The sequence below is a fragment of the Anguilla anguilla genome, chromosome 14 (assembly GCF_013347855.1).
Source record: "Anguilla anguilla isolate fAngAng1 chromosome 14, fAngAng1.pri, whole genome shotgun sequence".
NCBI lineage: Eukaryota > Metazoa > Chordata > Actinopteri > Anguilliformes > Anguillidae > Anguilla > Anguilla anguilla.
In genome coordinates this window covers 9,438,684-9,464,775 of record NC_049214.1, presented here as the reverse complement: position 1 = coordinate 9,464,775, position 26,092 = coordinate 9,438,684, and the positions used below count along the sequence as shown (strand labels likewise).

At 37.3% G+C, this 26,092-nt stretch overlaps 1 protein-coding gene across 3 annotated transcripts in view; it reads left to right on the top strand.

Moving 5' to 3' along the window:
• Positions 1 to 25,782, top strand: part of cntnap3 (contactin associated protein family member 3) — a 99,018-nt gene extending 73,236 nt beyond the window's left edge. For all 3 annotated transcript variants that reach the window (XM_035392285.1, XM_035392286.1, XM_035392287.1), the window contains 12 exons: positions 3,682 to 3,879; positions 4,483 to 4,639; positions 4,910 to 5,037; positions 5,275 to 5,445; positions 6,763 to 6,981; positions 8,227 to 8,466; positions 10,530 to 10,754; positions 11,810 to 11,943; positions 12,603 to 12,690; positions 18,419 to 18,637; positions 19,374 to 19,445; positions 23,881 to 25,782. In XM_035392285.1, the coding sequence (XP_035248176.1) occupies positions 3,682 to 3,879; positions 4,483 to 4,639; positions 4,910 to 5,037; positions 5,275 to 5,445; positions 6,763 to 6,981; positions 8,227 to 8,466; positions 10,530 to 10,754; positions 11,810 to 11,943; positions 12,603 to 12,690; positions 18,419 to 18,637; positions 19,374 to 19,445; positions 23,881 to 24,077 (2,048 nt within the window). In that variant the 3' untranslated portion in view covers positions 24,078 to 25,782. The remainder of the gene's footprint in view (positions 1 to 3,681; positions 3,880 to 4,482; positions 4,640 to 4,909; positions 5,038 to 5,274; positions 5,446 to 6,762; positions 6,982 to 8,226; positions 8,467 to 10,529; positions 10,755 to 11,809; positions 11,944 to 12,602; positions 12,691 to 18,418; positions 18,638 to 19,373; positions 19,446 to 23,880) is intronic.
• The last annotated feature ends 310 nt before the right edge of the window (positions 25,783 to 26,092 follow it).

Sequence of the window (26,092 nt, the reverse complement as noted above, 5' to 3'; positions counted from 1 at the left end):
CATTCATACCAAGTCATAGAACTGTTCCCGTTTCTAAGGAAGCATGATGAAGAAACTTCACCTGAAAAACAGCTTTATAAAAATGCCATGACTGTCACAGGGTGGCAGACGGGAGGCAACCGGGATGCTTAGAGCCGGACACTTTTCTGTGAGCTGCTCAACAATATTATGCCTGACTGTATTTGTGGCGCGCTGACACAGTACAGACTCATGACCGACAACAGCCAAGACAGCCATGCTTGACCACCCCTGCCAAAACTGACAGATATATCAGCTCGCGCTCAGTAAAACAGCAGCTCTGAGGTCAAAGCAAAGCCTTACCTTATGCGTACTGACATGATGCTAAATGTCCAGTTTACAGCAATGCACATTCCCTGGGCTTAAAAGATGTTCTAACATAAGCCTGCCATAGAAAAATTGTGCAATGGAACACGATGTGTTCAGCCTGGCTGACTTTATACAGCTACTTTTGCACATTCCTATCAAGGGTGTGAATAATCTTGGAGGACACTGTATAAAAATGGAATTTGGTGGTGATTTGTCCATCTATCTTCCATCAAGTACACAAAGGTATTTTGTGTTTTCTGCCCATTAGAGGAACAAATCAACATCTTTCATTGGTTCATTAATATTTACAGGTAACATACAGGATATGTTCAGGAAAAAAAAATGATTAAAAAAAAACTACAGATTCAGACAAGAAGTGTGGCTTTAAACACATCACAGATATAATAACTGAGACTATGCTTTTGTCATGGATACCAAGAATGAATTCCAGAAATTATGAGACCATGAAATGTTGAATTCAACATTAAATCTGAAAAAAAAATCCTTAATGCCTTCAAATGTAACACTTGTCAGATTGGTTTTAACTGCCAACAATACATTGCTTAGACAATAAATTTGACAAATGTGCACATTATATCAACAACTTCAAAACAGTCCACATTCATTATTTTCTCCTTAAATGTTGATTGCTATCACTTTCGAATGTATTTCAAGCTTACATGCATGCATATGCATATTGAAAACTATCACTGCATCATTATGCCTGCCTATTCATGACACACAACTTCTACACACACGACATAAACAATTCACCATTTGACCGTGTGCTGTCCACATGCTTAAGATCTGTACTTGTCTCTGGATACTCAATCATTCCTTAACCTCTGTGGTAGCTTTCCAATTAACTATCTGAACTGTGTGCTGTACATTTGGGTGTTGTTCTTAATGAATGTGATTAGCTTGCTGAAAATGTTTCATTTCGGCATGATATGCATTTTAACATAATATGAATTTCTGATGAGGTGCCACCACAGCAGCATCTTCAAATTATTAGTTCATTAGATAAAGGAGGCCTATAATTTCCTCTGTAAATTACACATTCTCGAAAGGTTCTTTGATATGTAGAACAGAATTCAGTTAGCGTTACTGAAACCTTGGCCTCAATTCAATCAACGTTTGCTCTTAACTTTGACTGCAAGTGTTGGCTTTTCTTCACAAGAATGAATAAATAAATATTATCACTTGAATTAAACTGAGATTCAAATTTAAGAAAAAATGCAGATTGGTTCCAGGCCTTCAGGTCCTGGTGCTAAGTGTGCAAATGCAAGCGCAAGCACTAGCACCAATCAAAAAGATGTGTTCAAATTAATTTAGGTATTTTAATTTAGGTAATGTGTTTGTCACAGTAAGCAAGGAGACAGTAATGGATTATTGTATAGGTGTGAGGATGCTTTCCACATTCTCTAATTAGGTTTGGCCATGCACCCTTATCTTCACTTGAGATGCAATTATCTCACTCACACATGACAATCTATTGTACTGTGTACTGTCCCTACACTATACTGTTCAAAGGCCTAATGACTGATCGGTGTCAGTCTTGCACTAAATCTTCTTTTATATTAAGCCTCATAACATTATTATCGTTGGTGAAATCTGGCATGAATGTGCAAAGCATGTCATAGTCATTCAACTACACCTGTTACTGTCATTATATCATATTTGGAATTTAGACATTGCACTTACAAATTGATCAGACAGTCTTATTCAAGGGAAATGCATGTGTGACTGCGGCCTCTTGTAGAAGTGATTTTAGTATCAGAGAGATAACCTGTAGAAATAAAGGATAAATAAGAAAATTAATTCAGAGGGACTCACAAGCCCAATTCCCTCACAATTATTCCACACTAACACCTGTTATATCACTACAGATGCTGTTGTTGCAGCCCATAAACGCAGCCACTGTCAGCATCAATGGTCTCTTTCTCTTCTGTTATGCTCTGCTTCAGTGTAATTCAGAAAGTAACTGATTCTGACTTTCAATTAATTTCAGAAAGCACAGCTGCATCATGAACACAACATCACAAAGGAGAACAATTAACAGAACATTCATGCCATCTGCTGCAGTTGCAGAAGCTAACAGTATAGCCACTAACAAAACTTCAGACACTCATAACTAATAGTTTGGTGACAGCAATACATTTGTGTCATGTCTGACTGCTTGAAGAATTGCTTGGTTGGTGTAATGCGGGATACTCAATGGTGGCCTAGTGTTACCGCTGGTTTTCTTTTCTACCCAATAGTTGATTGGTCGATTAATGCCACTGTTGGGTCAGAGATTCAGTTGGTGTCTCAGGTTTAATTAAATCAGTCCAGACTAGAGGGGATGAATGAAAACCAACAGTGCTACTGTCATCAAGAGCCAAATTTGAGTATCCCTGGTGTAGCGTCTCCTTTGAAAACAATCAAATTAGCACCTTTGCAGCATGTTAAATATTGACAATATTGATGTTATGACAGCTATTTCTGCAAAGAAAAGTCCAATGTTACTTATGAAAGGCAGCCAGCCTCATCACAGGGCGAGGCTGGGCTTCTCCCAGGGATAAGCAAACCAAGGACTTCTCTTTCCTTCCTACACTTTGTATTTTTCCCTAGACATTTCTCTCTGATCACACTGCACGCTTCAGATACGGCGGCAGCAGGGCGTGATGTGAAGTAGTGTTGCGTAGAGCCAAAGACAGGGTTTTAAATCCGGTGTTACACTTTTGTTTTCAGCTGTTTACACGAACGCCGAGGAAATATAGTTTGAACCGTTGATTTCCTGTCTGACAGGAAATCAGCTTGTATCGTGATTTGGTCTTTCCAGATCTGTCAAATCCAGACCATTCCCATGTTAGGAAGTGCGCCGAATATTTGACAGCTAGTATGGGTGAATCGGCCCTAAAAAACCACATGAATTCAGTTGAAACACCAAGCCACAGTCATGCAAGAGGCATTGTATGTGAGATGTGTGTTAACGCGCCATTGAAAAAAGAGTGTATATGGTTCCTTTGTATTGTTAGTTTTCCTTACCAGAAATGTAGGTGGTGACTGATGGAAATGGAATTTGGTATCACAGTTAACCTTTCAGTTTTAACACCCACATATAACCTCATAGGCCACCTGCTTTCGGACAATTGATCACAAATGGATTTTTGGGATGAGGGTTATCAGTGGGGCTTGTTCTGAACTTGTGACTACCCCTAAATACACTGTGGGGAATTGCAGGGCATTGTTCTTATTGACCTCTCATGCCTTTTGCTGTTTCCTTGTAACTCATTGGTATGTTGCATTTATATCACTAGTGCTTGTAGGCATAATCCACAATTGCAATATGATTTTCCAATGTCTTTTCAGAAAAGACGTGGATGGTGATTCAGCACAATAACACGGAGCTGACCAAACTAAAATCATCTGGTGGGAAAGATCAGCACTTAGCTTATTTTAACTATTCCGCTAACACGGAGCAGCTCCAGGTGATAATTAACCAAGCGCAGCACTGCGAACAGGAAGTCTCCTACCACTGCAAAAAGTCACGGCTCTTAAACACACCAGGTAAGCTCTTTTTTATTAACACTATTGATCCCCCTCTCAATGAAGGTCAGTTTTATTAAGCCCCTGTCCAATTTGACATGTGTGGACTATACAGATGGAGCTTCAGTAAGCATCTTAAATAGACTATATACTATTTCTAGCAAATTCATTCATTCTTTGGAAGTAGAAGTTGTACAAAGACTTATTGAATTTTTTTTGTACAATTTAGCAATCCGTACATTTGCACATTATTACTGTAGCCAGGGAATTCATGGGTATGATTTCTTAAATCATTTTATTTTGTGCGTAAGAATGTAGGAGTGTGTATGTGCGTGTCCATATGCATGTGCTATTGTAATAATATGTGCAAATGGATGTTTTTTGTGCATGTGTTTGCATGTTTATGTTTAACAATATGGGCTCTATTATAGCAATGCAAATGTTGTGATTGATTTCACTGCTGTAGAGATTCCAGGGAAGAAAATTGTAAAACATTTTGGTTCACAGATTATATTAAGAGTAGCTGTATAAAATGTATGTATGTATGCATATATGCAATTATGTACATACATATAGCCGTGGTTTGTCTAATTTAGTTTATGAATGAACATGTACTTATATTAGATGGTGATCCGTTCACCTGGTGGGTGGGCAGGACAGGCGAGGCACACGCCTACTGGGGCGGAGCAAAGCCCGGAACTCAGAAATGCTCCTGCGGACTGGAGGAGAGCTGCATTGACTCCAGTCACTACTGCAACTGTGATGCGGACAGGAGAGAATGGTGCACTGCTCATTTTCACCCATATGACTGATGAATAGAAAAAGCATGCATGCAATTTTGTGCAACTGTGGATATTTAGCTTCTCTTCTCCCTCTGTTGAATCAAATCTATCAACCACTGATACATTTCCTTGCTGTGTTGACTTCAGCTTAATAATAAATGTGTAAATGTGGTAATTTGCGAATGTTTTGAGAAATCACAGGTCTCAGTGTACTGGTTGCATGATAGAGAACCACAGGCTACTAGTAATACATATTATTTCTGTCGCAGGACAAATGATTCAGGCCCACTGTCATTTAAAGACCATTTGCCTGTCACTGAAATATCTTTCGGTGACATAAACAGAGCGGAATCAGAGGCAGCTTACAAAGTTGGCCATCTACAGTGCTATGGTGACAGTAAGTAATACATTTATAATACAAATGTATGATATAGTCTATTCTTCAAACCAGGATTGTGTCTTTCATCAGAGGTTTTTTAATTATTACAGCTTATCCAGTTTCCTTTTTTTCTCTCCTTTTTTTTTGGAGGGGGGGGGGGGGTTGATAAGAACCGAGGGCAATCTTCAAACAAACACTACAGTTTGATGATTTCATATATCATGTCTTATTTATATTATCTATTTCTTTGACTAGAGAATTTTTGGAATGCAGCCTTTTTCAACAAGGAGACCTCCTATCTCCACTTCCCTACGTTCCAGGGAGAGCTGAGTGCTGACATATCCTTTTTATTCAAGACCACAGCAACATCTGGTGTCTTCATGGAAAATCTGGGAATTAAAGATTTCATACGGATTGAACTCAGCTGTAAGTAAATGATAACCTGTGAAGTTTATATGAAGTGACTTAATATGTACTGTATTATCAGTATTGCACAGCACTTTTATAGCTTAATGATGCTGTCATTCCACATGGATGAGACTTCATTTTTTAACTGATATATTGATGTCAATTTTATTTTACATGAGCATTATTGTTAAGTGTCTATGCTTTGTCAGACATTGTATATTAGGCATATGCCTGTGTCACCTTAAGCAGCATCCATTTCTATTTAAAATCATTTATCAGTCTTCTATTTTGTGCTCTATATAATAGTTCCAATGTATCCCAGAAATGATTAGAAATAACAGCTACTCAGTTATTCCTTAAAGTATGGGGCTACATGCTGTGTGTGTGATAACACTAGTAATTCTAGCACTCACTGAAAAAGAGTGCTTCTGAAGTCCAGGGTACTATAGAGATGTTTACTAAAGACAAAATCTTTAACTTTTTAAAGGGACAGATATTAAAGCGAGTTTGGAGACCATGTTATGGAATATATCATTATTTAACATTTCCCTTATATAAATCAATATGTAGCCTATCTTGTCCATGCACTTTTTATATCCATCTACTATTATTTAACTGCCTATTTTTTGCAAAATGTAAGAAGGAATTAATTTAGAAAAACCTGTGAACCTGTGATATTTAGTTGGTATTCTCTACTTAGCCTAAATAAACTCTGCCAGTCCTACAAAAAACTTGACATCAAGGGTTTGTGGCATAAGTGGGAAGATGGAATGTGCTTTGAATATTAATGTGGTCAGATTATCATCATTACTGGATTGTTTTTCCAGTCAGATTTAATAAAAAGGAACTTTCCTGTCTGAACCAGCCAGTTTGTCTTCATGAAATACATAAGTCTCCAAGTTGGGTGGCTTGCTTTGTTTAAATTAAATACATTTTAAGTACATTCTGACACTGGTTGAAATACTTCCATTAAAACTGTTAAACATTAAACATATTAAAATTAATAATAAAATCAGCAATTACATGAATAACAATAATTCATTATTAAATTATTCATCTAAAAATACTGTTTATAGTCAAATTATCCCAAATGATGGCCTTGTTTTGATAAACATACTCATGTATTGCACTGATCAGTGCCCTTGCAATTTCAAAGCCTGAAGTTTTGATAAGTTGAAATAAATGTGGTACTTGTTTAAGCAGAACAGAAAAATCACATTGTTTTATTTATTTATTTATTTATTTATTTATTTGTGAAGTGAGCAGAAATGCAGCTCATGTTGCATTGGTAAAGTGTGGGAGGTACCTATGACTCTAAATCCTTTTGACTTGCAGCCCCATCTGAAGTGGTGTTTTCTTATGATGTGGGAAATGGGCCTTTTGAAGTGAGAGTGGAGGCGCCCACGCCACTGAACAACAACCAGTGGCACTCTGTGAAAGCGGAGCGGAATGTAAAGGAAGCCATGCTGCTGGTCGATCGGCTGCCGAGCAGGACACAGAAGGCTCCTACAGATGGACATATTCATCTGCAGCTCAACAGCCAATTATTTGTAGGTAGGAGATGGTTTCCCTGATTAGAATGCATGACTTGAGCACCTGCAGCAAAGCAAATGCCTGCATCGCACACTCTTCTCTTACCATTTGGCTTATACAGTGTTTGCATGTATCTTTATTAGGCATTAAAACCAGAATGTCTGAGAAACGGCCGATTTGGTCTAGATTTATTTGTTCTTTCCATTTTTGGTTCACTCTCCCTGTATTTATCCTGTGTATAGTTTCACAGAATTGACCGGGCGAATAAAATAGATTATTCCCATCTAAATATATTCAATCAGGAAGCGATATAACTTTGTATTATTGAAATGTCATTAGATTTAATTTTCTACTAATAAGCCAGCTGTTTATTTAATATAGAGATGTGATGCCATACTTTTGTAGCTAACTAGTCATCCATGCAACCTGATTGAAAATTGACACACAGCAATAAGGACAGTGTACCAATCTAGAAAAGGTGCATTTCTCTGTGACACTAACTGTCAGCCTGCCTTGTCACTGGGAGGTAGAAATGTAAGAGCAGCCTGTGGACTCCTGCCTGATGTATGCTCACCCTGCCCCTGCTGTATCCCACCTCCATGGATAGCCAGATAGTATCCTTGCTGTGTGAATGTGTGACTACAAGACCCAGCTCATATTCAAAACCTTAACCAACATAGCCACTTAGTAACGCTTAATTATTGTGAAGAATGTATTCTTCTTATTATTATTATTATTATTCTTATTATTATTATTATTATCACAAATTGCATGCAACATCAATGACCCATTGATGTTGTGTTTTGAAAGACTTCTACTTTGGAATTCTTGCTGCTGACTTGTTGCCAGGGCTAGATTGTGAGACAGAGAAATGGGTGGCAAACTGGCAGAAATAGAAAAGAAAATGTCAGATTCTGAAAAAAAAAAAAAAACTGGCAAGAATCAACATTTGTTTGTGACTGATGATTTCATGATATCATGTCAAGTTTGACATCATAGACAGTTTGCTGATTTCAGAAATCGTTGGAATTAACATGGCAAACTGTATAACACTATACTAGTATTTTTTTATGTTATTGTTGATTGAATCCTAGTGTGTGTTTATAGCATTGTAATGAAAGTGCCCTTTGCAGGCTCTAAAGGGTTGTAAAAAATTATGGTCTTGTGAGGGGGTTAATGGTGCATAAATCACAGGACCATGCTTACCATGGAAACGAATAATAATTAGGAGAGAGAGAGAAAAAAAGCCTCTTTTTGTTCTTGCAGGAGGCACTGCTTCAAGACAGAAAGGCTTTCTTGGATGCATTCGTTCTTTAGAACTAAATGGAATAACACTGGATCTTGAAGAGCGGGCCAAAATCACCCCTGGAGTCAAACCAGGTTGCCCCGGGCACTGCAGCAGCTATGGCAGCCTTTGTCAGAATGGGGGGAGATGTGTGGAGAAATACAATGGATTCTCATGCGACTGCAGCTTGTCTGCTTTTATGGGACCCTTCTGCCAAAAAGGTAAAAAGGTCCATTGCATGCTTAAATGTGGTGCCACAATTAACATTCATATGGCTTTAACTCTTGATTACTGTCCTCAAAAGGTAATGTGTCTTATAATGTTTACAGTGTTCGACAGTGTTTAAAATAAGCAATATTTTCTTTTCTGAGTTTGTAATTTCTATTTGTATTTATTCATTCACCCACCCTCCCACCCCTCCTGTCTATAGCTGTCTGAGTCATGAAACAATATTAAATGTGGTTTGCATGTGAAATGATATAGAATGCATTTAAATGAAATATAAATGAGCTTCCCACAAACATTATACAGCTGTGAAAACAACATTTTTTTGGCAATTATTAGTGAGCAGGCTATATAAAACCAAGATGGCTACCACAAAGTTTCTACAACATCCTTTTGCTTGGTATCGACTGTCCTGTAATTGGCTGGTTCCAAGACGAGATGTTGTCATTGGCAGATGTAGCTAAATATCCAGTGGGAAGAATTATTAATAGTGGTACTGGATCATTTGTGGTAATGTAATTGGCAGGAAAAAGAAGAAGGAAGAAATGCAAAATCCCCTAAGTTTGGGGCTTTATTGTGTGGATGTGTGAAGTTGTTTGTGAATTCCATATGTTTACACAAGGTCAGAAGGTCAAAATTTCTTCTTACCGTGAATAATACCTGACTAGTTTACATGCTGGGCAGAGGTGAATGCAAGCAAAATCTATCACTGTTACCGTCGCAGCACATTCGACACAAGCAATGCTGGAAGTGCTGTCCTAAAATTTATTCGTACCATAAAGAGTACCTGACCCGCAAGTGCAAGAAATGTGTTACCATGGCAGCACTATTATATTGGGAAATGCCATTTCGTAAAAAAGGCTATATGCCGTCACAAGCCTTCCAGCATTGCTTGTGTCGAAAGTGCTGCAAGGGATAACAACGTTAGATTTGCTCACAGTCACATCTGTCCAGAATGTAAACAATTAAGGGATTCTGCACTGTAAGAAGACATTTTACAACAACATTCAACCATACCGACACACTTCAGTAATGTTAGGCTGACGGTGCGAACAAGAGCCATACAGTGAGATTGAGCTTCCACGAGAAAATAGTAAATATCAGAAACTTACTTTAACTTCGCTCAGCAGGGATTAGTAAAGTAAAGGGACTGACCACAGTTCAGTGGGACTGACAGCAGCATAGAACACAAAGAACACATTCATTGATAGAACACAGCGATGGCACTCTTATCGTGTCAAGTTTCCCAGGCAACAACACAGAGGTTGACTCATATTTTGGAACAGTGCCCCGCAGAGGCTCCCAAACAAAATGATTATTTATTTCCAAATGAAAAAGCATTTTGTTGCCTGGCAGCCCACAAGGTTTGTTGTACAATTATAGGGGAAACACAGAATATGGAAAACAAAGTGCAATTATTTTTTATCTGACAGGCAAAAAAAAAAAAAAAAAAAAAAAAACACCACTTACAAATAAAAAATTACAAATAAACAATGGACTATTTTTTTCTTTTCGATTGAGAGGGCATAATCGCAGCTGACCGTTGGCCAATTTCAGTATTATTGGGCAATAGTGATCTGTGGCCGATCAATCGGAACAATCATAAAATAATTAATTTAAGGCAAAACTAATATTAATGTTTTAACATTCTTTGGAACACCTAATAGAAGGTTTTTGGTAGTTCTGCCGTGAGCTTTTTGCCTGGTGGCTTTGTCACACTAATCCTGATTTGTGCTATACTGAGCAAGATGTCCAAGAGTATGCAGCAGTCAGCTATTTCAGTCTGGGCCACATGTTGAGTGTCACAAGCAATGTAGGGAATGGCAAATTAGGCATGTGAGAGGTCAGAATGAAAGAATGAACGAACGAATGATCAAGCAAGTGAGCAAGCGTGTGTGCGCGTGCGCGTGTATGCATGCATGTATTTGTGTATGTGTAGGAACAATCATAAGGAATGTGTAGGGGGTCATTTTCGAGGCCTTTTAAACTGGTATACGGTACATGAATTACAGCAATGCAGTGAGTTGTTTTTAATATAACTTTTACAATTTCATTACAGAGGTGTCTGCTTACTTTAAACCTGGAACGTCCGTGGCGTACACTTTTAAGGAGCCATATGAACTGACTAAAAATGCGAGTGTTCAGTCATCCTCCATGTACTCTGACGTAACACTTCGAGGCGAGCACATTGCGCTTAGCTTCCGCACAGCCCAGGCTCCAGCGCTGCTCCTGTATGCTAACTCCTACTATAGGGAGTACCTTGCAGTCCTTCTCAACAGAAACGGTGAGTTGATAATGCAACTTAGATTTGTTTTGAATTGCTGTGGCTTAAGCTGATTAATTTGGATTCAGCTGAGATCCTGAATCTCAGTGCAGATGCTGCTTACCGTCAGATGCCACTGCATCTGAACTCATGTGAATAATAAGTGTTAAGATAGCATAATGTGCATTCCAGAAGACCATGACTTATATTCGGTTTACTTGTGAATCTGTTCTTATAAGGACTCAGACACACACTAGTACACTCAAACCACACACAAATGTTGTTTGTTCTGTAGTTAGAAATACAACATTTGACAGATGCGACACGTTTGCACTACACACTTTCCAGCTATTTGCACTTTGGCCATTAAAATACAAGATACCTCAAAGGCACTTGGCCTTGTGGGAGTCCAGACGTTTTTCTTTTTCTTTTCCTGAAAAGGCCTGCATTTCCTTATTTGAACTTCATTTGCTGACAGTAATCATTTGTGATGGTGTACAACCCCTTCGGAAAGGTGGCAGGAAATGAAGTAGCAGGTTTTGACAGACAGTGTGATGAACATAATGAATATAAAGCTAGCTTGTTCTAGAAAGTCCTGCTGTACAGTACATTCACCTGTGACTTCCTGACTCCCTAATCTTTCCTGAAGGTCAACAGCTCCACCGAAAGCAGATGACATATTTCAGAGTTTTGTGCTATTTCATGCCTGCTGTTTTGTCCTGTTCTATACGAAATGTGAGAAATAGTAATTGGCTTTCCATAGTGCCTGTTCATGGAACCTTATTTGAGCAGCGGTTCACACACACAGTATACATGTCTGCATAACTACATGATTATTATGCAATGAGATTACTTAAATTGAAAAAAATAAAAAAATTATGCTTTGATTTCATTTAAAATTCTTTATTTGGCCTATGGCAGAAATAAAATGACAAGCTCTATGTTTTATTCATCTTTAGAAAAGCTTGAAAGCTATGCTTGTAAGAAACTATAATAATCTTTAGTTTTCAAGAAAATAACCATTTATAGTGTGTAACTACAGTTGAATATAATAGCAAGGTGCTTCCTTTTTCAAGGTCATTTGGACGTCAAGTACAAATTGCAGAATAACAAAGATGCAGAGGTATTCAGGATGAATATGAGAAACCTGGCCAATGGCCAGCTCCACAAAGTGAACATCAAGAGGCAAGCGGACATTCTCCATGTTCAGGTAATGCATTATATTACCTCTGGCTTACTGTCATACTGATTGGGCCTCATTCACAAAACTTTTCTTAAATTATTCTTACTTTTGTGATGATGAATGCAGGCCGTTTGTAAATTTTATGCGCAGTCCCATTCATGTGATTTGCATAAGGAAACAGCCATGAACAAATACAGATAAGAAAAAAATTATTAATGCCAAAATGTTCTTTGAAATGCTCTTATGCGCAGTTTACGATCAAATGTGATTGTACACGTTTTGTGAATGAGGCTCATTGTGTCTGTAAACTGTTGAGTATCCATTTGAATACTTCACTTTATAGCATGCACTTGTTAGTAAAGAGGCTAAAGTTTATTAAGCAGAAGTTGTCTCTTCAAGACTGTCATGCATAAAATAACCATGCCAATTACGCTAAGCTTTCATGATAATCATATTTTGAATATGTAGACTCAAGGAGGAAATCTGTCCAGACTCTAGTACTTCTTTCTGTTTAATTGAATGGCATTGGCTCAACAGTGAAGCAATGATGTGTTTAAAGTAGTTTGAAGAACAGGTTTAATTAAAAATCTCTCTGTGGAAGAATACATTTTGAATAATTTGAAAGCATGTGTCAGTTGATTTTTTTTCCTACTAAGTATTTCCATATTTACTAAACTTTAAATTAGGTTGACCAGTATGCGAGAGAGGAATTCAATTTGACATCCGACATGGAATTCAATGCAATAAAGTCTGTCATTCTCGGAAAAGTTTATGGTAAGTAAGAATACTTTGAAATTCAACACATCTAGGTACATATCTCAATGTTCTGGGATACATTTTGAACGACACCTTTGAGGACGTGTTTCTGATTATTGTTAATTATTGTCATTTGGCTGATGTTAATATAACATTAGGGACATTAGGACTGCCTTAAATATTTGTGGTTTGAAGATTGCTAGTGAATGTCCCAGAAAATGCATTGTGTTTGCATTTTTTTTTTTTAAGGATCAATCTATCTATAGTAATGTTTTCAGAACTGAGACAGATACGCAAACCATTATTTCCCCCCTCTCCCCTACCAGGGATCATTCACTTTGATGCATGGCATGAAAATAATTAGCACATAATCAAACATTTAGGGACATCAGAATTGGAAATAGAAAATGATCTTTGCAGCAGGTACCACTGGTTACACTAATGCTTTCTCAATACCACAGATTGATTTCCACATCACCAACACTTTCTGCTCAAGGCCCTTAAACCTCATAAATTAGTGCCTTCGCCTTCACTTATTTGACAATTCTTTCTAACACATCAAACACCCTTATTATTCCTTAGAGCACCAATTTTCCCTCTCTTCTTAAACAGTCATCTTTCTATCGAATGCGACTGAACTCGCTCTAAATTCATATAAAATGCATGAAATCTTTATTTGTAGAAGATAGCAGATCAATCTTTAATGAAGTACTCATGATGAAGTTGCTTTCTCCCAGCCATACACAATGCAGTATTTTTGCTGTGCAACGACAGCATTTCAAATAAAATATTTGACCTATAATAATAGGGGTCGAAGGAGTTCTTATCTTGAATGGAATGCAGATAAGACAAAAGCAGAAACAGGATGGCTGAAACTATAAATGGGAACACAGGAAATGACCAGGCCCACGGCTTAGGGAAATATGGCCAAAAACCATAACGTCATTGCTTTACATATTATACTTTCCGTTACTGATAATTGAACTTTCATCATCAAAAATAAGAAAGTATAATTATTCTGTGATTTTAACACTATGTAGAATGTGAGAACATAATACATAATGACATCAGTCATTCTAGGATCATTATTTACCTGCAGACTGGCAAGTTGTCCCATGCATTGACAGAAGAAAACCTCCTGACATCCTGCAATATTTCCTTGAGCTAGTTTTCGCCTGTGGCCTATTGTTATACTAAAAGGACTACACTTAAAAGTCTTTTGTCATTTACTTTTGTCTTAATCTTGTGTGTTACTTTAATGAATTTAAAAACCTCAAACAAATCCCAAATGCAAAATGTGTTTTCCCTGAATATCTTAACCCTTTCCCCCAGAAATTATAACCAATTTAGTTGCCCTTTCAAGAGCAGCTGTGTCTTTCTTGTTGTGTGGTGTCAAGAATAATACACAGCACTCGAGGTGTGTTCTGACGAAGGCACTGTACTATATCCCCCATTGACTTATTAGCTATATATTCCAGCATCCTATTGACCTCATGTCATTGTTACGGCATAATGCCCAGATCCTGATAGACTTTGAGACATTTATCTGGCATGAAGTACGGTGTTCCACTTCATTCCACTATATATCAGCTGATATTAACAGCTTGTTGAAACTCGAAACCAGCAACCCTTGGATGGGAGGGAAAAGTCTTATACTGTATATTCTAATGGGAACAACTATAGCCTAATGTCAATACATCATGTGTTACATCCATAGAAATTGATGTGTTATATTGACAGCAAAACTTGCAGTTTCATAAATGTATTATGTCCTGCTTCTGCTATTTCTGAGCTGTTAAGATAACATTAGCTTAAATTATTTGTTAGCAAGCAATGAATGCATCTAGCAAAATGCAATTCTGAATTAGTGCGCAGATTTTTACTAATGATAATAACCTCCCTTTCCATACGAGCTGCCTATATGATTGCACGGTGATGCTTCTTAGTTTAGCATGCATAATACCACTAGAATTTCTATATAGCTCTTAATCAAAAAATATTTAATTTCATGATAATAGTGGTATCATAATTCAATAAATTATGTGCCCCTGATGAACATGTACCCTACTTGGCCAAAAGTATGTGGACATCTGACATCCAACATCTTATTCAAAATTGTTGGCATTAATATGGAGTTGGTCCACCCTTTGCTGCTATAGCAATCTCCACTTTTCTGGGAAGGCTTTTTACTAGATGCTGGGGCATTGCTGCAGGGACTTGCTTCCATTCAGCCAGAAGAGCATAAGTGAGGTCGGGAACTGATTGGGTGATTAGGGCTGGCTCGCAGTTGGCTTTCCAATTAATCCCAACGGTGTGTGATGGGGTTGAGGTCAGAGTTCTGTGCAGACCAGTCAAGTTCTTCCACACGGTTCTTAACAAGATGATTTCTATATGGACTTCACTGTGTGGCCAGGGTCATTAAGATTTGCATTCACTGGAACTAAGCGCCCCAGATCAAGGGGTGTTCAGATACTTTTGGTCATGTAATGTTAGTGAAGAGGGTGTTGTTTTTGTAAAGGGAAGAAACTATGGGGTCAAGACGTGATTTATATGTTAAGCAATATTGCTTTCTTTGAGTAGCTACCATGAAAGTATTTTTCCCCTTTTTCAATTTTTCGCTTTTTTATTTATTTATTTATTTTAGCTATTTACGGATCATAGATTTTTGAAGGACTAATCTTTCTCAATTTGAAAGGAAAGACAAAACATCCTGCACCTAAGAACCTAAATGCATTCAACCCATACACAGTAGTGGAAGAGTTCACTTTTTATATCAACCTGAAAAAAGAGAATCAATGTATCATAAGATTCAATTATAGCCACGTTCAATGAAAAACGTGGATATCAGGTTTATATTACATCTGCAGATTCCAGTTGAAAATATGGTTTGGAGAACTTCAAAATGTTTTGCACACTCAGCAGTGCTTATGAAATGCAACACAGAATGCCATATGCCATACTCATCAGACACATTTAAAGATTTAGATCCTTATTTCCATGAATACAAATCAGGTAATCTGGTTTATCATGTATTCCTATGCCTATTGCCGTTGTGCTTATTTATTTATTTATTTATTTATTTCTTGTTGTTGTTTGTTGTTTCTTCTTGTTGTTGTTTTACTTTTGGAAATTTGGGAAGTGGGTACATTATAGTTTCCCAATGTTGAGTAAGGTTCCTTGCGTAGTCTCTGATATCATAGCCTTTTGTTGAGTTGGTGGCAGTAATATTGGCTCACATTTTAAGCTAGATCTATTCTGACAGAGCACAGTTTAAATTGAGCTCCATGTGTCAAGCAAGGATGTCAACTGATTGCTCAAAAATATAATCCGCAAGACTCACAACAATGGAGCATATGCGATTGGCTGGTGCTTTCCTGGCTGTCAGTCTCTTTGTGGCACATTTCTACTCCTCAGATGGAGAAGGGTGTTGATTTTAAACTGACAGATCCTGACAGTGTTACGACGGCTTCAGGCCTCACTCATTCTGAATGAGGATGTGTTTTTGATGTCTTCGAGTGAAGCAGGTCAGATTGAAGACAAGAGCGTAGTGTTTCATTGTCTGGCTTGCATGCTGATCCTGGGAGATGAGGAGAGAGAAGGCATCAGTGGGGGGCCATCTCTTGATGTTCAGTTATACTCGGAGTCAGATGCATGTGCATAAAACTCGTCGCACTAATAGTGGCCTGGCGATGGTATGTTGGTGCGTATGCAATCTGTGTGAAATTAACATTTTATTTACCATGGCCGCAGCTAACTACGCAGTCTGTGAATGTGACTGCCTACTAATCGCATTTTGCGGATGCATGAGCACAATTACTCCCCTGGTAACCTGCGATGTGGGACTGGTTATAGTTGTGTTGGCCCACTGTTGTTGGATTGATGATCGGAGTCATAATCCAGGGTTGCAGAGGATAACCACTGTCACCTTCAGCACGACAAAAATAAATCAATACATCACACATTACTGGTAACACATGGTACTGCATTAATGCTGTGTAGCTTTTTTTTAAAATGTGTTGACCAATGAACCATGCTTCTTTAAAATTTTTTGTTTGATGTAACTGTTATGCGTGTGCAATCTATGGCAATAATGTGGGAGAATTCAGCTATTTCAAGAAATCTCCTGTTTAGTGCATTGAATATCTTCTTTGGATGTGGGGAAATTGATGTATCCACTGATCACTGCAAAAGCATATCCAGCACTATGGACAGCAAATGACAAAATGGGGACTGCGATATTCCAGCTGTGGTAGAAATTGAACTGATGAAGATGCCAGATGTTGCGAGGAGCTTGACTAGTTCCAGGATGGGATGGGAATGCACAGATTCTCTCAGTGCGTCTTTGAGGCCTATACCTGTTTCTCTGTCTTGCTACAATTACTGCAGCCATTGTTTGAGGATGTCATCCCCACAACAGCACTCCTTTTTTCAGCCTCCACTGATTTACACCTACTCCTTAGACGTGGAGAAATTGTGTGCAAAAATTAACCCTCATTAATTGCGTGAACCTTAGTAATTTAAAGGGAATAAATTATCAGCTACAATATATCTGCACGTTATTTGTATGATATGCATTAAGGTGAGAAGCGCACCTTGCGATAACTCATGTAGATGGCACACAAACTGTGTTTCCAGTGTGCCTGTTTGATACATCTGACTTTTCAGTTCAAAACAGATCCTGCAAGAAATTCTGGATCTGTTGCAAGCTTGAAGAAAGACTCACTCAATTATACACTATTGCATTACCATCTAAAAATATATATTTTTACACTGTTAGTGTATATTTTTTCCAGCATTGTAATCAAGAAAAAAGACCTGGATAGGAAAATAAATTAAATGAAAGACCCGATATATAAAAAGTAAAAGTAAAAATGTTTAACCTGAATGAAGCTAGAGCCAAGTAAATTCTGTGGAAGGTCTAGACTACAAAATGTATGTACTGTTTAAAAGCTGAAATGTCAGACATTGACTCATTTCAGAAAGCTTGATCTGAGAAAAGATTGTGTATAAAAAGAACTTTGAAACAAAGGTTTGCTCTTCTGTGAACATTTGTAGCAAAATACACAAGAGAGAACCTGTAGCCACACTAAGGCAAGGTACACGGGTCAGATAAAGTACAGCATTTGTACACAAATAAGCCAAGATCCCTGGCATGTGCCTATTGATAGAAAAGAACACATGGCATTCATCCAGCCTTTTCAGCTGAATTTCCTCATCCCTAAGGCTAACTTAATTTGCCACATTGCGCACAAGTGTCGATGTGCATTTCAGATCATTTTTTCAGGAAATTCTTAAACTTTGAGAATGTGTATTGGACTACAGTATAATACCTAGTATTGTTAAATTATTAAGCAGGTACAGAACATGCTGGACAATATCTTACTTATCTATTGAAGTACAATAGTCAGTGAGGTGGCTGTCCAGATTTTCTGCAAAAATTGCAGAAGAATGAATGTCACATGATATTATGTACTGTCTGCTGTTCCTGAAAGTATCCTCTGAAGTTTTCAAAGGATTCAGGATGTGGCCAAATTCGCACAAAGTACCACATAAATCTCCTGAATGCTGAACTGTTGAAATAGTGGTTCTTTGACTGTGTTTGTAAACAATAACAGCCATACATTTAGCCCATGGAAAGGTGAGGCGAGTAAAGCTGAGGTTAATGATATCACTCCAGCCCGACTGTTTATGAGTGGAATTTTCACCCCATGTCGTGCGCCTTCTGTGCTGCACCTTGTGCTTGCAGAGAGTGGTGAGCTGGACCCAGAGGTAGCCAGGGTCAACTCGCTGGGCTTCAGTGGCTGCCTCTCAGCAGTGCAGTTCAACAGCATCACCCCTCTGAAAGCTGCCCTGCTCTACCCTAGCAGCAGCCCTGTGATTGTTAAGGGGCAACTCGGAGAGTCACATTGCGGGGCCTCCTCGCCATCCAATCCTTTCGCAGTGGAGACCACACACTCACTCTCAGGTAAGAGGAGACTTGTTCAAATAAGATTAATGTTTTTCTGGGCTAGTTTCTGATAAATTGCTATGCAGTAGTCAAAAAGAATGAATAAAACAAGAAATTAAATTTAATTTCACCTAACACATTTTGTCATAACATGGCACCACAAAAGTGGTGCATATAAAATGTAATTCTCAATCTAAATCACATATTACATATTTACATGTTACATGTAAATTGCAAATGACAAATGACAAAATGGCTAATTGCAAATTATATGTGAAACATTAAATAATGATAATAACAAATGTATTAATTACCACATTCATTCATTGAACTAAAAGTGCCAGTGTGTTTTCATTAGACAAAGGAGACAGAGAAGTGGTACTTCAGAGGCAGAGGTTCCAGACAAGGGAGAATGATGGTTGATGATTGGCTAGAAGTGTTGATTTCTTTTCTTGATATTTCATATCTATTCCATGTCCTTGTCTTACTCTGCTATCTTTTTCTTAAATTTCATTTTCCTCTTTTTCATACGGAATGGCTTTACAAACTTACTAAAGGCTCATTGAATACTTGTAACACTTGCGTAATTCAGTAACTTCAAGTACCTCCTGTGATTATTCATAATAAATTTATCATTGACACATTTGGTTTACATGAAAACAGATCTATATGTTTGATGCTGCATATTAAATAGACTATTCCATGGGCCATGCTGACTTGATCTTTTCTGTCTTTCTCTCTGTTTTTGCTGTAGATCAATCTGGTACAATAGATACCGGTGAGCCGATAGTCAATGCAGTCAGGAGTGACTCAGCTCTGATCGGAGGTAACAGGGACAGTAGTCTTTTTTACAGAAATTGAAAATAATTAGGAAATTTGGGAACAAGCGATATTTTCCGTTTTCAATAAAACCTCTTTTAATATAATATGCAACTTCCATCCCCTATTGAGAAAATGTAAAGGTACTTACACAACTATTGGCCAATTTAATCATCTAAAGCAGGTATCTGTTTACAGATTGGTTTTTAATGCTTTGCATGTTCCTCTACACTATGAGATGTATTCAGAACTCTGAACAAACCAAGGACATAAAAACTATGTTTTAAATTATGATCAAAAGCTTTTATTGCAGTTCAAATGAAATTTACCAGTTAATTGACTTAAATTGTGCTAGGACACTGAAATTATGCATCCTTTTCTCAGAAAAATGCAGAACATTTCTTGAATGTTCTTGAATATCCTTGAATCCTTCAATTCTATTTGAATGTCAATTTCATTTTTGTTTTTCAATATTGCTGTTCATGCAAATTCTTAACTCAGACTCCAAATTCACTGACTTTTCAAATACTGCAAACCTTCCAGTAACTGCAGAAAAACAGACAGGTATCACATTACATCAGCATACGGTATGTGTTATACCCTCAAAAGAAACAGTGATGTGGTTTCAAAATATAAGATGATTCTAGGCTGGGCAGCTTTTTCCTCAGTTGTTGTATTAAATTACTGTAGATCTCTCAAAAGTAAAGCAAGAACGATATCTCCACTGGCTAAGACTTTATGACTGACTTTCAGAAGACCTTTAAAAAGTGGTACAAATTTTTAAGTTTCAAGTTTTTTGTTTTGTTTTTTTAAGATGCTCGCTGTGGGTGGCACCAATATTCAGTGACTGCCAGAGTCAGAGAAGAATTGGGAGGGGGGAATTCACACTGATTGGAGAGAGGGTGGTTGCACTCTAATTTACACTTTGGCCTGTATTTGACCGTCTCACCATTGCTTTATACAATGTGTTCAACTCTTTATGACACCTATGGACAAATTACAGTACAGTTGGGAAATGTGGCATCCATACCCTTGCCCGTTACCCCTTTCAAAATATTCTTAATGTTAAAGTGAATGTTTCTCGCATTAGCCATCTAAGACTTTTGTTCTGTCTAAGGTGACTTGCCAAGTTGGGGATGCTAGATAATGACATAGTAATGATTATATTTTTTACATAAAGTATGAAAACCACTTGACTAGAGTACTCAGTATGGTTTTAGTCACAATGTATGCCTGTCAATGGCTGTCAAGTTCCATACACTTAGTTCAAGCAAAGTTACAAAATAATTTTTTCTTCTTTCAAGAAATTACTATGGGAGAACACCTACGCATTGCAAATCAACATTCTGTCAACATTTTTGAGTTTGTATTCCAGACTTTCAGTAAACAGGTTTCACAAGCCAAGATAATGTCTGAATAAATAAATAAATGACATATTGACTGATTTTAAAGCATATGGATTAGGTGACATGACTGTATAATTGCATGGGAAGACTAAGCTACCAAAGAAGTAGCCAAGCGGCTTAGTTACAACTGTATGGGATTGGGTAGCTATGTTATGTAGCTACCCTTTGAAAAGGCTGGGCCTTTGAAAAAGCTAGCAAGAAAATATCAAGTTATAAGACATTGTAGTCTAATAAATATAGCTCAATATCTAAATGTTCCATGTGTCAGCTCTGAGCAGAACTATTCTGAAGTATCTAATACGTTCAGTGTGATAGGAATAACTGTATTGTGTTTATTCCTGCAAACATTCCATTGTAGATGATTATTTGGACCATCTCAGCATATGCCTTCATCTTTAATTGCGGACTATATTTTGTTCAAGCCAGCACTAAAGGTGTCAAATGCTTAATGTAATCATTTTTAAAAAAATCTTTCCTAGTCATAATAACAATAGAATATATAATCTAAATGCTGATGTTGGTTTTGCTCAAAAAACTCACACTGGATCTTTGTGAATAATTCCAATATGCTGTGCACTGAATTTATTATTATTTTTTAATCCCTGCACATGTCACCAGAGGATTAGATTTAAATTCAGACCATTTGTGTAGGGGGAAAAAATGTCATTTAATTGTCACTATCTGGTTAAATATTATTATTATTATTCAGTTAAAGCTTTGCAGCTTAATTCCTAAATCTTTCCAGCACTCTTTTGTCTTGGCTTTACTTTTGGCTCTTGTCTTTTGATGGGTAGCCACCCTCCCACCAGCTTTGTTTCAATTGTTAATTCTCTAGGTGTAGGGACTCTTTTGAAGTGCAGAGCGATCTTGACCCAAGCCCACCCCACCCGTGGCTGTTCCCTGAAGTCGAGAGACTTGACTCTGTGTTCAGTTAAGGGCTGCATGAAATAGGCAAATCCTCTATGCGCACACACGCAGAGAGAAACTTCCGTGACCAAAAAAACAAGAGAGTAAAGACCTTTAACCATCTTAAGTTCTTTAGATTCAACCCGGAATGTACAGCTGGAACATGTATGTAAATATTCCCCATGTGTTCCTGCTTAATTATGTCCTATCTTAGGGAAATGGGGGGGGGGGGGGGGGGGGGGGGGGGGGTTGGGGGGGGTTGCGCAATGTGGAAATTAATGAAATGTATTCTTTCTTCTCACTAGAAACAGGTCTTCTTTGGGGGTAGAAATGCAGTTCTGCTATCTCAAAGGAGTCTGTGTTCTGTGCAATGCAATACTGTTGTTAACGTTTTATTGCATTTGAACCCCTAAGTATAATGCTTGTAAAATGTCAGCAGCACTCACACTTAAAAGGATTGGAATGGCTTCAAATGTCAAATGAGTGTGTAATCACTGTCAGTTTACTACTTAAGGCAATCATGAAAATTCAAAGTACATCCCTTTATTGTCAAGTTGTTTAAAGGAAAGGAGAGCATGACAGACATAAATCACATGGGAACAAGTATCAGATATCACATACAACCAAAAACAATCATATTTTATTTTTCAGATCATCTCAATTAACTATAAAAACATATTTATACATATTTAGAAAAATGTACATATTTTGAAAAATAGCATAATTAACAAATATGCATTTATTAGTAATAATGCCTCAATGAGATTTTGCACTCCCTAGTTAGCAAACCAACTAGGTTATGTTGTATTCCCATCAGTTGTGAGAAGGTGCTTAGGTGCAATTTGTTGTAGGTTGTGGTAATACATTTCACAGTATGTTAAATGTAATAACAATTCCAGTACTGAAATTATTACTGCAGTACAATTAAAGCAATTTACAAGCTAATTGCTAGGAGTATAATTGATAAGAAGGAGAACTCAGCCAAAATTGAAGCACTGCCAAATATGGTGCCACACACAATCTGTGTATATTGAGGCTTTAAACGTTTCGTTTACTGACACTCCACGTTAGTGGAGGGCGCAGATTCAGATTCTGTGGTTGTGATCAGAAAACATGAAATTGACACCAAAAGAAAAAAAAAAAACACAAAAACAATATCTTGGTAAAGAAGTATAAACTTTGACAGATGGACATCCCTGATATTGTTTTAGTTTATTTAGCTTTAGTTTATTTAGCACTGAAAAAAAAAAGAAAAGGAGAAAGTAGGCTTTTGCGGTGTTTGGTTTAACCCCATGGTGTAAGATGCATGAGCCTACACGTGTAGTTATTGCCTTAACGCAAAAGATATTTTTATTGTAAATTTTACTTGCCATCAAATTTTGACCAGAATGCTTTGCAGATCTACAGCTACATATTGTATGCAGGTTCTACAGTAAGGATTTGTTAATTATACGGTAATGTTGAAGTGAAAACTAGAGAAATCATTTAGTGTATGGTACCCTTTGTGTTGTCATCATATTTAATAGTATCACTATCAAGTAATTGCACTCATGTTGCTATTTGCCCAAGAACAAAGCATGACCTTGTGGCCCACTGACACCACAAATAGCAAAACTAACCTTCAGCTTTGCTTAGCTGTAACCATTTGCCAAGAGACAGGTACAGGTACTGGTTTGGCAGGGGACCATCGCAACTGCATTCCAGATGTGGTGGTTTCTGAGGGGTTGCAATGTAAAAATTCACATCACCATTAAAGTGGATAACTGAAGTATAGTTCGTTGTTTTCACTGAACGCTTTGCTTCTCATAAATGCCAACGTTCTTTTCTGAGACATGCAGGAGTAGAGTCAAAGTACATTAACTTCGAAACTGGAAAAATCTAGAACTAGAAATGTTTTTCAGACATTTACGTAGCACCGTATTTAGAATTTTTTAGGAAAATTTTTGTGAAGGATCTTTTGAAGGCATATGGTGCATTCTGAAATTATCTTCAGGTTCCATATGTTGTCGGCACTAATTAAGCCTTCTGAATTCAAGTGTAATGATGTGAAAAGTATTAAGCAAGATGCCACTTAAGTTTTTGAAAATGTGAGTGTGTTTGAGCTGTTAACTGCATGCATCTCATTTGCAGGTGTTATTGCGGTCATGATATTTATCATTCTCTGCGTCCTGGCAATAATAGCAAGATTTCTCTATCGACGAAAGGAGTCCTTTCAGAGCAGAGAAGCCAAGGGAGACAAGTCTGACGATAGCCCAGATTTTCCTTTCAACAACGATCCCAACTCACAGAACGTATTGAGTGAACACCAAAAGGAATACTTCATTTAAAAGACTCTTCCTTTACCTCAGCACTCCGCTTCACAATCAAGATAAACTGAGGATACAAATGCCTTGCCAAGTCTAAAGACGTTAACATTCATTGTGCATTACTGCATAAGCCCTACACAATTGTCAATGGTGGTTAATTGAGATGTGGAAAAATTTTAATGGTTGATATTTTTTGTATATATTTAATACAGCTTGTCTGGTAGACATGAAAAAAAAGAAAATACTGACTTTCATTGATTGTAAATACTCTTTAAATTGTACATGTTGAATTAATGTCTGTATAACAATTAACATCTTATATTCCCCTAAAACCATTGTTCATTATGTTTAATTAAAAGACATTATGCATAAAATATTGAGTACTTGGACATAGTCTAACACTATCAGATGAAAAATAAATGTTTGAAGTGTTGAGTGAAGTGGATTTTGATATTATGATGTTTCTGAAAGTGCAGCTAATTAATACCAAGGTTGGATGTGTGTGTGTTTGGTATCCACCATACATACTTTTTCATCTGCTAATTTAGGTGCACTGTAGAGCACAGCCTGTCCTGAGATGCATGTGGACACAACTTACAACAGCCAACAAGAGTACCAAATGGTCTGTTGTAAAATATGTAGACCTTTGACATGTGACAGTTGACTTCCATAAACTGACACCCCCAGATCAGGCAGGTAATGTCAGTGCATTACAGGCTCAATATACAGGACCAATGAAGAAGAAAAAAAAAAAAAACAGACAATTTGACAGTTGGTATGATGTCTAAAAAATAATAAATATAAAAACATGGATACTGGATATTTAATAATGATACTGTTTCATAAGCCATTTCTTATTTATGAAATAGTTCTTATTTATATAATTTTATTTAGCACAGAACAAACTATAATTTCATTCTGAAAGTTGGCATCATGTTTAGGATGTCATTTATTATTACTTAAAAGTATAATTCCCTCTGAGACATAGGCCAATTCTGAATGTGAGACTTGCATCCTTTCCCTTGCACTTACCCCTTCATTTTGCATAATGCACATGTGAATCTACCATATTGTGGCTGTCTCAAAGTTTAGGAAGTTAATTTAAAGAGCTTTTTTAAGCATTTATTCATCCACTTAGTCAGTAACTTTCCTGGGGAAGAAGGGTACACTGTAATTCTGGAAGCAGGAAGTCCAAGAGTGACCAAAAGCTGACAATGGTATGTAATTTCTTTGCTCATACAATCTCACCTGGTGTGGTAAATTATTAGTGAATGTTGCCTCGGCAGGTTTGTGTTTACAGTGCTTATTACAGTGTCACGCTGCTGGAGATGTGATGGGACAGTCTTGGGAGTATTTCAGTGGTGCAGGAAGTGAGATGTGCTGAATTTACTGTGCTAATGTAAAGTAAATCAGGCTTTGGGTGTCAGTTACATTTGACTGACATTGTATGAGAGTGTATCGTCATGGTGACCTTTCAACAGGACAGGTCTTGTGTCAAGCAGAAGCTTCGTTAAGACCTAAAAGGAAGAACTGCCATGCATTTGACTAGATCCAGTGATTCTGCTGTATTCCAAAAATGCTAAATTCTATATTCTATAACACGGATCCAACCAGCAAAGTAATTTGATGATAAATGATCTGTGTGAGGAACTTTGATGGTAATCAAGGAAGTGCTGTAAAGTACAAGTATGGATGGTCCAATACAAAATAAATGTCTGTTAATTAAGGCTGTCGCAGTTGTTGTATTCTGAAATCCATTTTGACCAACATTCCCAAGGTAATCCATTTAGCTGCTTGTCAAATATTTTTGCACCACAAATTCAGAAATAATTGATGTTATAAAATGAAAATGAGTTCTCCACCACATGCATGCACACACACACACACACACACATAGGCAAACTAATTAACACCTTTATATGTTCAATTTCTATTCACCAATCAAACTAATGAGAAGCAACTGGCGAAAATGCATGCTCAGTAATCTTTGTATTTTTCCTTTAGTAACTCATGTTATCGCCTGTCTCCTTCATGTT